This window comes from Mustela lutreola, chromosome X (genome assembly GCF_030435805.1).
Source record: "Mustela lutreola isolate mMusLut2 chromosome X, mMusLut2.pri, whole genome shotgun sequence".
Lineage (NCBI taxonomy): Eukaryota > Metazoa > Chordata > Mammalia > Carnivora > Mustelidae > Mustela > Mustela lutreola.
The window spans coordinates 63,321,963-63,337,648 of NC_081308.1; the positions used below are offsets into that span (position 1 = coordinate 63,321,963).

Genomic DNA, 15,686 nt, shown 5'->3' on the forward strand with positions numbered 1-15,686 from the left:
AATATTCTAGTCTCTTAGTTCCTTGATTTCTACTCTATCTTAGCTGTTAACTAACACAGTTATTGACTGTACCCTTTCATTACTATTGTCTTCTCATGAATTTGTTGGCCGTCTCTAAGTTTTCTTTGAAGAAATGTCTGTTCATGTCTTCTGCCTATTTTTAAACTGGATTATTTTTTGGGGGGGGGTGTTGAAGTTGTGTTGGTTCTTTATATATTTTTGATACTGCCCATTTATTGGCTATTTCATTTGCAAATATCTTCTTCTATTCAGTACATTCTTTTATGTTTGTTGATTATTTCCTTCACTGTGGAGAAGCTTTTTATTTTGATGTAGTCACAATAGTTTATTATTATTTCCCTTGCCTCAGGAGACATATCTAGAAAACTGCTGCTATGGCTGATGTCAGAGAAATTACTGCCTGTGGTCTCTTCTAGGATTTTTATGAGTTCAAGTCTCACATTTTGGTCTTTAATCCATTTTGAGTTTATTTTTGTGTATGGTGTAAAAAAGTGATTCAGTTTCATTCTTTTGCATGTAAGTGTCCAGTTTCCCCCAGCACCAAATGGTGGTTTAGCAAATGCTAAACAGACTCTCTTTTTCCGATTGCATATTCTCTCCTCCTTTGTTGAAAATTAATTGACCATATAATTATGTGTGTATTTCTGGGTTTTCTATTCTGTTCTACTGATCTCTGTGTTGGACTCTGTCATAACTAGTGGTTGCAAACCTACCATACTCCCAGTCAGGGCTGGGACTAGGGTAACCTAAGTGATGTAAGTGGGGCTCTTAAGGTATAAAATTTAAGAAGGCACTCACACTTAGGGTCACACAAGAACCAACTCTGCACTTGCATGACTCAGAAAGTGGGTACTTCCTTAAGTGCCTCACTTCCTCACCCTGGTCCTGCACCCTGCTCTGTTTCATGTATTCCACTCTCTGACCACCTTTCTAATTCACTCCCTTCTGTTACCCCAGCAATCCTTCAACTGCACTTAGACCTCCAATTCATTCATGCTATGAATTTTTCACGTCCCTCATCCCTTTGATATCCTCCTCCATGACCAGTTTAAATTCCATGGGGATTAACAATAATCACTTCCTTTTTTCTGATTTTCCTACTACTACTCCTTTGCTTCATTTTATTCATCTGGCAAAACCATGAACCTGGTTAAATCCAACTTTCTACTCACTTTTGTGCCTATATCCATGCAGCTAAAAGTGGCTGGATAAAAACCTGTACAACTATTTCTTTTATTTTAAAACTTCATCAAATACTTACTGGGCAAGCATCCCACACTAGCATGTCATTCACTTTCTTGCTTTCCTGCATCATTAGTTTATACCTTACCCATCTTCTCAAACTCCCCAACATCTCCTCTTCCATTCTCACTTCTGGTGATGACCTTGTTTCCTACTTTGTTGAAAAAACTGAAGCTGTCAGGAAAAAAAGCCTTCCAGATTCCCACTACCACATTTATTCATATACCAGGAACTACACCACATACTCTTAACTTCTCAACTGCTATCATAGATAACTATCCATTTTCTTTCCTAAAGCCAGTCCCAGAATTTATACACTTGTGTCCATCACCTCTTACCTATTTAAGGACATCGCTCTAATAATTCTCTTTTCTCTCTCACACACATTGCCAACTTTTTATTCTCTTACTAGGTCATTTCCATCAGCAGATAAGCACTCTCATTCATCCCATCTCAAATAAACCAACAAACCTCTGATCCTACTTCTTCCACCAACTTCTGGCCAGTTTCTTTTCTTTGTAGCAAACTCCTCTAAAGAGTTCCATTAATTGTCTCTCAAAATGGAAAAAAGAGGTAAAAATCTTGTGGATAAATACATAAGAATTACCTCTAGAGCAAACTGGGCAGCTAAACTGAGAAGCATGACAGGTGACTCTCTATCTAGAAGTAGCTCATTCTCCTCTGGAACTTCAGGTATTAATAACTTCTCTAATGTGGTAATTGCCCGCAAAGCTGAAAAAGAAGGAAACAATTTAAAAAATGAGATACTCTTATCAAAGATAAAAGTTATATATGATTAATTTTACCACAGTGATTTTGGAACTCATTTTAAGGGCATCGATATCTTTTCTTTTATTAAGTTCAATTAGCCAACATACAGTATATTATTAGTTTGATGCAGTGTTCAAAGAGCACTAGTATCTTTAAAATATTAGTTAATTTTCATAAAGTCATCTAAATTGCTAAACAGTCAAGGAGGACTTGAATGTCAAAAAAGTGCCCAACTGAGCAATTCACCTCTGTGAATTTATCCCATGGATATACTTGCAAAAGAGAACAAAAACATACAAATATGTTTACCCAGCAATTTTTTAAGAGTACAGTATAGAACCAACCTAAACTCCATCAATAATCGATGGGCTAAATACATTGTGGTACATTCATAAAAGGGAATCTAAAATGGAATGAAACTTAAAGATGAATGGTGGCATTACATTCCATTATGTATCTTAAAGACAGACTACAATAAGTTAAATGTATACACTATAGAACTTAAGTTAACAATTAAAATAAGAAAAAAATAGAGCTAATAAGCCAAAAGGTGAGATAAATATAATCATAAAAAATACTCAATCCACCCAGATGGCCAACAGACACATGAAAAAGTGCTCCATATCACTCGGCATCAGGGAAATACAAATCAAAACCACAATGAGATATCACCTCACACCAGTCAAAATGGCTAAAATCAACAAGTCAGGAAATGACAGATGCTGGCGAGGATGCGGAGAAAGGGGAACCCTCCTACACTGTTGGTGGGAATGCAAGCTGGTGCAGCCACTCTGGAAAACAGCATGGAGGTTCCTCAAAATGTTGAAAATAGAACTTCCCTATGACCCAGCAATTGCACTACTGGGTATTTACCCTAAAGACACAAACGTAGTGATCCAAAAGGACACGTGCACCCGAATGTTTATAGCAGCAATGTCCACAATAGCCAAACTATGGAAAGAACCTAGATGTCCATCAACAGATGAATGGATCAAGAAGATGTGGTATATATACACAATGGAATACTATGCAGCCATCAAAAGAAATGAAATCTTGCCATTTGCGACAACATGGATGGAACTAGAGCGTATCATGCTTAGCGAAATAAGTCAAGCAGAGAAAGACAACTATCATATGATCTCCCTGATATGAGGAAGTGGTGATGCAACATGGGGGCTTAAGTGGGTAGAAGAAGAATCAATGAAACAAGATGGAATTGGGAGGGAGACAAACCATAAGTGACTCTTAATCTCACAAAACAAACTGAGGGTTGCTGGGGGGAGGGGGTTTGGGAGAACGGGGTGGGATTATGGACATTGGGGAGGGTGTGTGCTTTGGTGAGTGCTGTGAAGTGTGTAAACCTGGTGATTCACAGACCTGTACCTCTGGGGATAAAAATATATGTTTATAAAAAATAAAAAATAAAAAAAAATACTCAATCCAAAAGAAAGTAGATAAAAAGAAAAATGGTGACAATGAAGAGATGAGACAAACAGAAGACAAATAAAAAGGTGCTAAATTTAAACCTAGCCACATCAATAATCATGTTAAAGATAAATGGTCTAGATGACCCAAGTAAAAGGCAGATAGTTACACTGAATAAAAGAAATCAACTTTCAGTTATATGCTACCTACAAGAAACACACTTAAAATATAAAGACAAGATTAGGGAAAAGAAAACGCATGGGATAATATATACTATGTTAAAGGTAATCCATCAGACAAAATGGATTTCAGAGCAACAAATATTACATAACAAGGTTATTTCATGATGATAAAGGAATTAATTCATTGTGAGAATATAACAATCTTAAATGTTTATGCACCTTATAACAAAATTTCAAAACACAACAAGGAGCAAAAACTTAAAGAACTGCAAGGAAAAATTAACAAATCCACAATTACAGTCTGAGATTTCAGTACCTTCTCTTAGTAATGGACAGAACAAGTAGTAAATCAGCAAGGATGTAGTACAGTTTACACAATTAATCAACCTGACCTGAATAACATTTACAGGACACTCAAACGCCAGTAAAATATACATTTTTCTCAGGTGCATATAGAACACTTACAAATAAAGACAATATTATGGGGCATAGAAAAAGCCTTCACATATTTAAAAGGATTCAAGTTATATAAAATTATGATCTTTGACTATATGATTTCAAGTTTATTATATAGCTAAACTAATTAAGAGAGTATGTAAGTGGTATAAAGACAGATTAATAGATCAATAGAACAGAATGAAGAATCCAGAAAGAGACCCACACACACAACTGATTTTCAATAAATGTGCAAAGGTAATTCAGTTGAAAAAAATAGTTTTTAAATAAATAATGCTGAAAAGAATAACGCTGGAATGATTAGATAGCTATGTGCAAAAAAAAAAAAAATGAATGTCAGTTCATACCTTAAATTAAATAGCAGAATTAATATACAAAATCGATCACAGAACGAGCCATACATTTAAACCTATAATATTTCGTGAAGAAAACACAGGAAAAAAAAATTTTGTGACCTTAGATTAGGTAAAGCTTTTCTTACCCATAATACCAACGAGGAAAAAAGACAAATTAGACTGTCAAATGTCTCATGAGAGACACTGATAAGAAAATAAAAAGAAAAAACTTGTAGGGGCATCTGGGTGGCTCAGTGGGTTAAGCCGCTGCCTTCGGCTCAGGTCATGATCTCAGGGTCCTGGGATCGAGCCCCCCATTAGGCTCTCCGCTCAGCAGGGAGCCTGCTTCCCTCTCTCTCTCTCTCTGCCTGCCTCTCTGCGTACTTGTCATCTCTGTCTGTCAAATAAATAAATAAAATGTTTAAAAAAAAACAACTTGTAAAACACATATTCAATAATTCGAATGTATAATAAATACAGAACTTTCAAAATTCAATAAGAAAATGAAGCGCCGTCTATCTTAGCATGTAAATTATATTTCTTCCCTATGTTCTAGCCACTATGACAGGAGATGAATAAAACATATAGAGATGAATTTTTAAAAAGTAAACAAAGTTCTCTGTAGAAAACTGGACAGAAGATTTATACAAACACTGTCAAAGAAGATACATGGGTATCAAATATCAGATATTACAGAAATGCTAGTTAAAACCACAATAAGGTAATACTACCAACTATTAGCATGGCATATAGTTTTTGTTTTGTTTTTTAAAAAGACACATTTATTCAGCGTCATGATCAGACTATTACATTTAGCAATCAACAGCATGGGTGCAAAAAAAAAATCTACTTTAAAACCCTTTCTTGGAATGCTTAACACTTTCCACAGAACATAAACTAAAATAACCTGTTATACAATTAGTCACAAATAGTCAAGTTTTTTTGCCCATACACATGAGTATTGTCTAAAACATGTCTTCTTTGTAGAAGCTAGGCCCTGCCACCACTGTGCTTGGCTGAGTCCACAAATCTGTTGTAACCTGTAGCTTCTCTGTCACTTCTCTGGCTCTCCTCTCCTGCTAAGCTTTGTTTCCTGGCAGTAATTAAAACCTTCTGCCACTGCCATAGCTGCTGCTGCTGGAACCACCATAGCCACCTTGGTTTCATGGTTTGGCGAAGTATTGGCCTCCACCACCATAAGGGCCAGAGCTTCTGCCTCCAAAATTGCCTCCTTTCATGGGTCCAAAATTTGAGGATTGATTGTTATAATTGCCAAAATCATAGCTTCCGCCACCTCCAAAGTTGCTTCCATCATTACCAAATCCGTTATAGCCATCCCCACTGCCACCATATCCACCACCACCACCTCGACTGCCACTAAAGCCACCTCGACCACTGAAGTTTCCTCCGCGACCAAAGTTGTCATTCCCACCAAAACCACCTCCACGACCACCACCAAAGTTTCCAGAACCACTTCGACCTCTTTGGCTGGATGAAGCATTAAACATCTCTTGCTTAGAGAGCGCTTTCATTACTTCACAGGTGTGGCCATTCACAGTATGGTATTTTTGAATGACAATCTTGTCTACAGAATCATGGTCATCAAATGCTACAAAAGCAAAACCCCTCTTTTTGCCACTGCCTCAGTCAGTCATGATCTCAATCACTTCGATTTTCCCATACTGTTCGAAATAATCTCTTAGATGATGTTCTTCATTGTCTTCTTTAATGCCACCAACAAAAATCTTTTTCACAGTTAAGTGGGCACCAGGTCTTTGAGAATCTTCTCTTGAGACAGCCCTCTTTGGTTCCACAACTCTTTCATCCACCTTGTGTGGCCCTGCATTCATGGCTGCATCCACCTCCTCCACAGTGGCATATGTAACAAACCCAAAGTCTCTGGAGCGCTTGGTGTTCGGATCTCTCATTACCACACAGTCCATAAGTGTTCCCCATTGCTCAAAATGGCTCCTCAGACTCTCATTGGTTGTTTCAAAGCTCAGACCTCCGATGAAGAGCTTCCGCAGCTATTCAGGCTCTTTGGGAGACTCTGACTTAGACGTGACGGCGGTGGGAGGGGAGACTTTAACGATGCTTACTTGGTGGCGTCCACGGGCAGAAAGGGCATATAGTTTTAAATGGACAGTTCCAACTGCTGTTGAGGACACAGATGACCTGGAGCACTCGTATATAGCGGGTCAGAACGTAAGATTGTATAGCTACTTAGGAAAACAGCTTGGCAGTTTCTAACATGTATTTACCATACAATCCAAAAATCCAACTCCTAGATATTTATCCTAGAGAAGTTAAATCTTATTACATGAAATATGTAAACAGATATTTATGGCACGTTTATTCACAGCTGCCCAAAACAGAAGCCATCCAAATATACTTCATATGGTGAATGAATAAACAAACTGTGGTACACACATACTATAGAGTACTACTCAGCAATAACAAAGAATAAACTATGGAAACACAACAGTATGAATGAGTTTTGAATGCATTATCATAAGTGAAAGAAAGGCTCAAAAAGCTTCATAATATATGACTCCATTTATATGACATTTTGGAAATGGCAAAAATACAGAGATAGAAATGAGTTCAGCTGTTTCCAGGATTAAAACTAGTTGGGGGCGCCTGGGTGGCTCAGTGGGTTGAGCCGCTGCCTTCAGCTCGGGTCATGATCTCGGGGTCCTGGGATCGAGTCCCGCATCGGGCTCTCTGCTCAGCAGGGAGCCTGCTTCCTCCTCTCTCTCTCTGCCTGCCTCTCTGCCTACTTGTGATCTCTCTCTGTCAAATAAATAAATAAAATCTTTAAAAAAAAACTAGTTGGAAGAATGACAATAAAGGAACTTGAGGTAATGTTTTGTTCTATATCATGACTGTAATGGTGGTTACATGACAGTACACATTTGTGAAAACTCACAGAATTATTAATATAAATAAACCTTATAGAATCATACCCTAGTAAGAGTAGGTTTTATTCTATATATTATCAATAAACATGGCTTTAAAAATAGTCACAAATAAATGGGGAAAAAATAAAAAGACTGAACTGGTGCTATGTTTAAAAAGTAAAAAAAAAATTAATAGAATGTTAAAAGGTTTAATAGGAAATCTTTTTTTGCCTTTCTTTTCTATTGGTAAAAATTTCAAATTTTTTAAATCTTTCAACATAATGAATCAAATAAAACAAATTCTCAGAGGTCTCCAATGAAAACATTGATGATGGACATGACTACATTATAAACCCTGATAAAGAACTGACACCAACTTGCTAATCTTTAATTAATATACAGGAACACTTTACTATCCGGTAGAACATTCATTTTTCAATGAAGAATAAATTATCTTTCTTTTATATGGAGTGCAAAGCAGAGTCCATTGCACATAGTAGGTATTCATCAATAGCTGCTCAATTGGATTAGTTTAAATTCTGTTTGGATCCATTAATTTAAACTTCTTCATTTCTCAACTTCTGCCCTTTACAAGGGACAACCAGTCTGGAGCTCCAGCTGCCTCAGGATATTCTCAGCTACACTGATAGCTGAATGGGAATAATAATATCACAGCACAGGCATATCTGTAACCAAATCACAATCCAGGAGTGTACAGACACATCGACTAGGAAACTATGCTTAACTTAATGGAAAAGGCACAGCACCAATGGGATGAGGTTCATGTGAGCAATTTCAGCACTGTCAACTCTGTAGAAAGAAACTCCATTTCAAGGCCAAATCTCTTACCAATAACTTCCCAAATAAGTGAAAACATTTTAAAGTAAGCTGGAGACTTCGATTGTCTAAGACAACTCTTAACTGAAATGGGTTTGCAATATCAATTCCCTCTTATCCCACAGCTTTTGTTTTTTTCAGCATAACAGTATTCATTATTTTTGCACCACACCCAGTGCTCCATGCAATCCATGCCCTCTATAATACCCACCACCTGGTTTCTCCAACCTCCCACACCCCCCGCCACTTCAAACCCCTCAGATTGTTTTTCAGAGTCCATAGTCTCTCATGTTTCACCTCCCCTTCCAATTTCCCCCATCTCCCTTCTCCTCTCTAACTCCCCATGTCCTCCAAGCTTTTTGTTATGCTCCACAAATAAGTGAAACCATATGATTATTGACTCTCTCTGCTTGACTTACTTCACTCAGCATAATCTCTTCCAGTCCCGTCCATGTTGCTACAAAAGTTGGGTATCCATCCTTTCTGAAGGAGGCATAGTACTCCATCACGTATATGGACCACATCTTCCTTATCCATTCGTCTGTTGAAGGGCATCTTGGTTCTTTCCAGTTTGGCGACCGTGGCCATTGCTGCTATAAACATTAGCATACAGATGGCCCTTCTTTTCACTACATCTGTATCTTTGGGGTAAACACCCAGTAGTGCAATGGCAGGGTCATAGGGAAGCTCTATTTTTAATTTCTTGAGGAATCTCCACACTGTTCTCCAAAGAGGCTGCACTAACTTGCATTCCCACCAACAGTGTAAGAGGGTTCCCCTTTCTCCACATCCCCTCCAACACATGTTGTTTCCTGTCTTGCTAATTTTGGCCACTTTAACTGGTGTAAGGTGATATCTCAATGTGGTTTTAATTTGAATCTCCCTGATGGCTAGTGATGATGAACATTTTTTCATGTGTCTGATAGCCATTTGTATGTATTCATTGGAGAAGTGTCTGTTCCTATCTTCTGCCCATTGTTTGATATGATTGTCTGTTTTGTGTGTGTTGAGTTTGAGGAGTTCTTTATAGATCCTGGATATCAACCTTTCATCTGTACTGTCATTTGCAAATATCTTCTCCCATTCCGTGGGTTGCCTCTTTGTTTTCTTGACTGTTTCCTTTGCTGTGCAGAAGCTTTTGATTTTGATGAAGTCCCAAAAGTTTATTTTGGCTTTTGTTTCCTTTGCCTTTGGAGACATATCTTGAAAGAAGTTGCTGTGGCTGATATCGAAGAGATTACTGCCTATGTTTTCCTCTAGGATTCTGATGGGATTCCTGTCTCACATTGAGGTCTTTTATCTATTTTGAGTTTATCTTTGTGTACGGTGTAAGAGAATGGTCGAGTTTCATTCTTTTACATATAGCTGCCCAGTTTTCCCAGCACCATTTATTGAAGAGACTGTCTTTTTTCCACTGTATATTTTTTCCTGTTTTGTCAAAGATTATTTGCCCATAGAGTCTATATCTGGGCGCTCTACTCTGTTCCATTGGTCTATGTGTCTGTTTTTATGCCAGTACCATGCTGTCTTGGTGATCAAAGCTTTGTAGTAAAGCTTGAAATCAGGTAGCATGATGCCCCCAGTTTTATTATTGCTTTTCAACATTTCCTTAGTGATTCGGGATCTCTTCTGATTCTATACAAATTTTTGGATTATTTGCTCCAGCTCTTTGAAGAATATGGGTGGAATTTTGATCAGAATGGCATTAAAAGTATAGATTGCTCTAGGCAGTATAGACATTTTAACAATGTTTACTCTTCCGATCCAAGAGCATGGAATGGTCTTCCACCTAAAGATACACCCAGACTGAAAGTGAAGGGATGGAGAAGCATCTTTCATGCCAATGGGCCTCATAAGAAGGCTGGGGTAGCGATTCTCATATCAGATAAATTAGATTTTTTTTAAGATTTTTTATTTATTTGTCAGAGAGAGAAAAATCACAAGTAGGCAGAGAGAGAGAGGGGAGGAAGCAGGCTCCCTGCGGAGCAGAGAGCCTGATGCGGGGCTCGATCCCAGGACCCTGGGATCATGACCTGAGCCGAAGGCAGAGGCTTTAACCCACTGAGCCACCCAGGCGCCCCGATAAATTAGATTTTAAATGAAAGACTGTAGTCAGAGATACAGAAGGACACTACATGATTCTTAAAGGGACTATCCACCAAGATGATCTAACAATTGGAAATATCTATGCCCCCAATATGGGAGCAGCCAACTACATAAGAAAACTGTTAATCAAGATAACGAATCATATTGATATGAATACATTAATAGTAGGATATCTTAACACACCTCTCTCAGAAATAGACAGATCATCAAAGCAGAAAATCAATAAAGAAACAAGAGCATTGAATGACACACTGGAGCAGATGGACCTCATAGATATATACAGAGCATTCCACCCTAAAACAACAGAACACTAATTCTTCTCCAGTGCACATGGAACCTTCTCAAGAATAGACTACATACTGGATCACAAATCAGGACTCAACCGATACCAAAAGATTGAGATTATTCCCTGCACATTCTCAGATCACAGTGCTTTGAAAATGGAGCTCAATCACAAGAAAAAGTTCAGAAGGAACTCAAACACCTGGAAGCTAAAGACCACCTTGCTTAAGAATGCTTGGATCAACCAGGAGATCAAAGAAGAACTTAAACAGTTCATGGAAACCAATGACAATGAAGACACTTCAGCCTAAAACCTATGGGATACAGCAAAGGCGGTCCTAAGGGGGAAATACATAGCCAACCAAGCCGCTCTCAAAAAAATGGAAAAATCCAGAACACAGCAGCTGTCTCTACACCATAAAGAACTGGAGAATCAACAACAAATCAAACCAACTCCACACATAAGAAGGGAAAATGAAGATTAGAGCTGAGATCAATGAGGTAGAAACCAGAGATACAGGAGAACGTATCAATGAAACTAGAAGCTGGTTTTTTGAAAGAATCAAGAAGATCAATAAACCATTGGCCACACTAATCCAAAAGAAAGGAGAGAAAGCCCAAATTCATAAAATTATGAATGAAAAGGGAGAGATCACAACTAACACCAAGGAAGTAGAAACAACCATCAGAAGTTATTATCAACAGTTATATGCCAATAAGCTAAGCAACCTAGATGAAATGGATGCATTCCTGGAAAACTATAAACTCCCAAAATTGAACCAGGAAGAAATTGACAACCTGAATAGACCGATATCTAGTAATGAGATTGAAGTGGTGATCAAAAACCTCCCAAAATACAAGAGCCCAGGACCTGACGGATTCCCTGGGGAATTCTACCAAACTTTCAAAGAAGAAATAACACCTATACTCCTGAAACTGTTTCAAAAAATTGAAGCAGAAGGAAAACTTCCAGACTCTTTCTATGAAGCCAGCATTACCCTGATCCCCAATCCAGGCAAAGACCCTACCAAAAAGGAGAATTTCAGACCAATATCACTGATGAGTATGGATGCTAAGATTCTCAACAAGATCCTAGCAAACAGGATCCAATAGCACATTAAAAAGATTATCCACCATGATCAGGTGGGCTACAAGGATGGCTCAACATTCGCAAATCAATCAGTGTGACAGAACAAATTAATATGAGAAGAGAGAAGAACCACATGATCCTCTCAATCGATGCAGAAAAAGCATTTGACAAAATACAGCATCAGTTCCTGGTTAAAGTGCTTCAAAGTATAGGGATAGAGGGAACATTCCTGAACTTCATAAAATCTATGAAAGACCCACAGCAAATATCCCACAGCTTTTTAAACTTAATTTTTAAGAGGTTCAAACGACAAAAGGTACAAAAAAAGTATACTATGACAAGACTTATCACTTCAATTCTTGTCCCACATCTCCCTAGTTCTTACTTCCCCAATAGGCAAACCCTGTTCTTTTATTCCTATGTAAACTTTGTAATTCCTTTTTGCATGGTTGTGTTATCTTTACATAACCAAGTTAGAATATAGAATATAAAACTCCATTGTCTTGAAAACAATGTTTTTTCCTTTACAGTAGAAGATCATTATTTTTTATATTAACAGTTAGATATAATTCATAAATAACATTCATACCTCTGCCAGAGTTTCCCTCTAAAACTGCAATCTTGAATACATAAAACTGAGTGAAAATATTTGTAGGATCACGTCGTTCAGCTTCTATCACTGCCTCTTTAGCCTGAAAAAAAGAAATATTGGCTCTCTTTCATACAAGTAATAAGGAAGACCTTATCATATTTTACTAAAATTATTAATATAGTCACAATGGGTAAGGATACGCATCATAAAAAGACGTGAATCTAAGTAAATTCTTTAAAGAACTGTTTCCTTAAAATGCTAAAGAAAGTGAGTTCTGCTTCTAAAAATAGGGTGCATTATATATGTCAGACTAACTCTCCTACTGAAAACAACAAAAATGTTAGATAACTTTTTTTTTCAATTCTAAAGCAACTTACAAGATAATAAAATCTAAGGGAAAAAAGTGCGGTTCTAGAAAAACAAGCAGAGAATTAAAGCCACTTTATTTTTCTGGTGGGCATTTATAAATCTAGACAAATGTTAGCTTTAGTTTTAAATGAATCTCACTAGGTTAGGAAAACAAACATCAAGACCCAAGGGACCACATGCTTAGGCTATCAGAACTAAACTGCTCCCACCTCCATCACCAGGGGACTGCAAAGAAAGTTACTTCGGTTTTGAGTGGAACACAACAAAATATGGTGGGGAGAACCAATCCCTGAGGCATGTATTTACATTCTAAAGGAAGCCAAAAGACCTCAAGCTATGAATTGAGTTGATATTGGTCCCAAACATCTGAAGAAGCAAAGGTAAATGTTCTCTGGGGGAAGTAATCTTCATCCTAGGCTTCAAATTATTTCCAAAAATGATTTTTCAAAAATCGGGAGTAGTAAACAAACAAACAAACAAACAAAATCAAGCGAACTAAGAAGCAATACAACATAAATGAGAATCAGCAGAAACAAATTACAGGAAGATTCTTAAAATGTAGATACCAGAATTATAAAAAACCATAAAACAACTGTTTTCAAAGTTTAAAGAAATAAAAGGCCCTCAGAAGTATATGTAAGTAGGCTGATATACAATATTACATATTGATATGGTACAGTGGTTATTTCCAGCTGATACCAATTCCGATTGATTACTGCCTGTGGAATATCAATTGTTACACATCCTGAATATCAGAGAAGTTTGTAGGAAACAGAAACTACAAAATATTATTGATGACGTGAAAAAGAAGAACTACATGAAATGTAAAATGCAATAATCCAAATGGAAACATGGTGGTTGGTTCCATTGCAGATTAGAAACATAAGAAGGGAAAATTAGTGAACTGAAAGATAGCAAAATAAATTAGGCAAAGTGCAGTACAGATATTACAAACACGGACAGTTCAGTAAAGATTCTTTTTAAGACAACGACTAAAGAATTGAAACACTAAGTAATTTCCACATTGGTAGCAGGGGGTAACCAGAAATTTTAAAAAACTGAGGATACATCTTTCAACAACCTGTATTGAAACAAATGGACATCGATGTGCAAAAAAAAATATGAATCAGACCATAAACTTCCACAAAATTAACACAAAATGGATCATAAACCTAACCATAAAACCCCCAGCTATAGAACACTTAGAAAGTAACATAGGAGAAAACTGAAGTGACCTCTAGTTTGCTAATGACTTTATTTTTTATTTATTTTTTAAAGGTTTTCTTTTTAAAGATTTTATTTACTTATTTATTTGACAGAGAGAGACAGACAGACAGACGGTGAGAGAGGGAACATAATCAGGGGGAATGGGAGAGGAAGAAGCAGGCCTCCTGCAGAGCAGGGAGTCCAATGTGGGGCTCAATCCCAGGACCCTGGGATCCTGACCTGAGCTGAAGGCAGATGCTTAATGACTGAGCCACCCAGGCGCCCCTATTTTTCAGTTTTTATTTAAATTCCAGTTAGTTTTACATGTATAATACAGTGATTTAACAGTTCCATACAACACACAGGGCTCATCATGACAAATGCATTCCTTAATTCCCATCACCTATTTAACGCATCCCCCCTACCCACCTCCCCTCCAGTAACCCTCAGTTTGTTCTCAGTTTTGTTAGTTAGGGGTCTGTTTCTTCCTTGGTCTCTCTTTTATTTCCCTGAACACTCCTTTGTTTTCTGTCTGAAATTTCACTTAAGAGTGAATTTATATGGTATTTGTCTTTCTCTGAATTATTTCGCTTAGCATAATACTATCTAGCTCCACCCATGTCATTGCAAATGGCAAGCCTTCATTCCTTTTGATGGCTGAGCAATATTCCATTGTGTGCAAATACGCACCATAACTTATTTATCCATTCATCAGTCAATGGACATTTGGGCTCTTTCCATAATTTGGTCATTGTAGATAATGCTGCTATAGACATGAGACATTGGTGTGAAGCCATGGGGCCCTGGACTTCGTTTGTTTAGAGATTTTTGATTACTGATCCAGTTTCTTGGCTAGTTATGAATCTAAGTTTTCTATTTCGTCATGCTGCAGTTTTGCTAACTTATATGTTTTTTGAAATTTATCTATTTCCTTTAGTTTGGTGATGACTTAAAAAAAAAACCACCAAAAGCAAAATCCATTAAATTAGGAATTAGACATTATTAAAATTAGAAATGTCTGCTGTGTGAAAGATATCATTAGAGAATGAAAACATAAGTCGCAGAGTGAGAGAAAACATTTGCAAAACACACATCTGATAAAAAGCTGATGTCTAAAACACACAAAGAATTCAACTATAAGACAAGAAACTACTCAATTATAAATTAGGGGAAAGACTTAAACAGTTACCTCTTTATAAAAGATATACAGATAGCAAACAAGTAAAAATAAAGATGCTCCATATTATATTTCACCAAGAAGATGCAAATTAAAATAATACCACTATACAACTATTAAAATAGCTAAAATTTAAAACATTCACAAAACCAAATACTGGTGAGAATGTGAAGAAATAGGAATTCTCATTCATTGTTAGTAAGAAAAGTAAGAGTAGAGCCATTTTTGAAGGACAGTTTCATAGATTCTTATAAAACTAAACATATTCTCCCAACATAATCTAGCAACTGCCCTTCTTAGTATTTTATCCAAATGAGCTGCAAGCTAATGTCCACAAAAACCCTGCAAATTACTAATTATAGAAAATTTACTCATAATTGTGAAAACTAGGAAGCAACCAAAATATCCTTCAATAGGTTATAAAAATATAATAAAACTCAGAATATCCTAATTTTGTAATGATAGTGTGTAAATCACTTTTACCTCTACTATAAAAGTTAAAAACAATAATATTAAAAATAACTATAGCTATAAAAATTTAACAGATGTACAATATAAAAATATGTAAAGTGTGACATGAATAGCATAAATGTGAAAAGAGAAGAAGTAAAAGTGTAGAGTTTCTCTATGCGTTTGAACATAAGTTGTTAACAGCTTAAAATAGACTGTTATATCTAAAAGATGCTTTATGTAAA

At 36.8% G+C, this 15,686-nt stretch overlaps 1 protein-coding gene and 1 pseudogene across 2 annotated transcripts in view; both read right to left on the bottom strand.

The window, feature by feature from the left end:
* TEX11 (testis expressed 11) overlaps window positions 1-15,686 on the bottom strand; it is a 318,657-nt gene that overhangs the window by 111,503 nt on the left and 191,468 nt on the right. For both annotated transcript variants that reach the window (XM_059156761.1, XM_059156759.1), the window contains exons 17-18: window positions 12,237-12,339; window positions 1,871-1,995 (exon numbers count right to left, since the gene is read on the bottom strand). In XM_059156761.1, coding sequence (XP_059012744.1) covers window positions 1,871-1,995; window positions 12,237-12,339 — 228 coding nt within the window. The remainder of the gene's footprint in view (window positions 1-1,870; window positions 1,996-12,236; window positions 12,340-15,686) is intronic.
* Window positions 5,375-6,487, bottom strand: LOC131820891 (heterogeneous nuclear ribonucleoprotein A1-like; annotated as a pseudogene).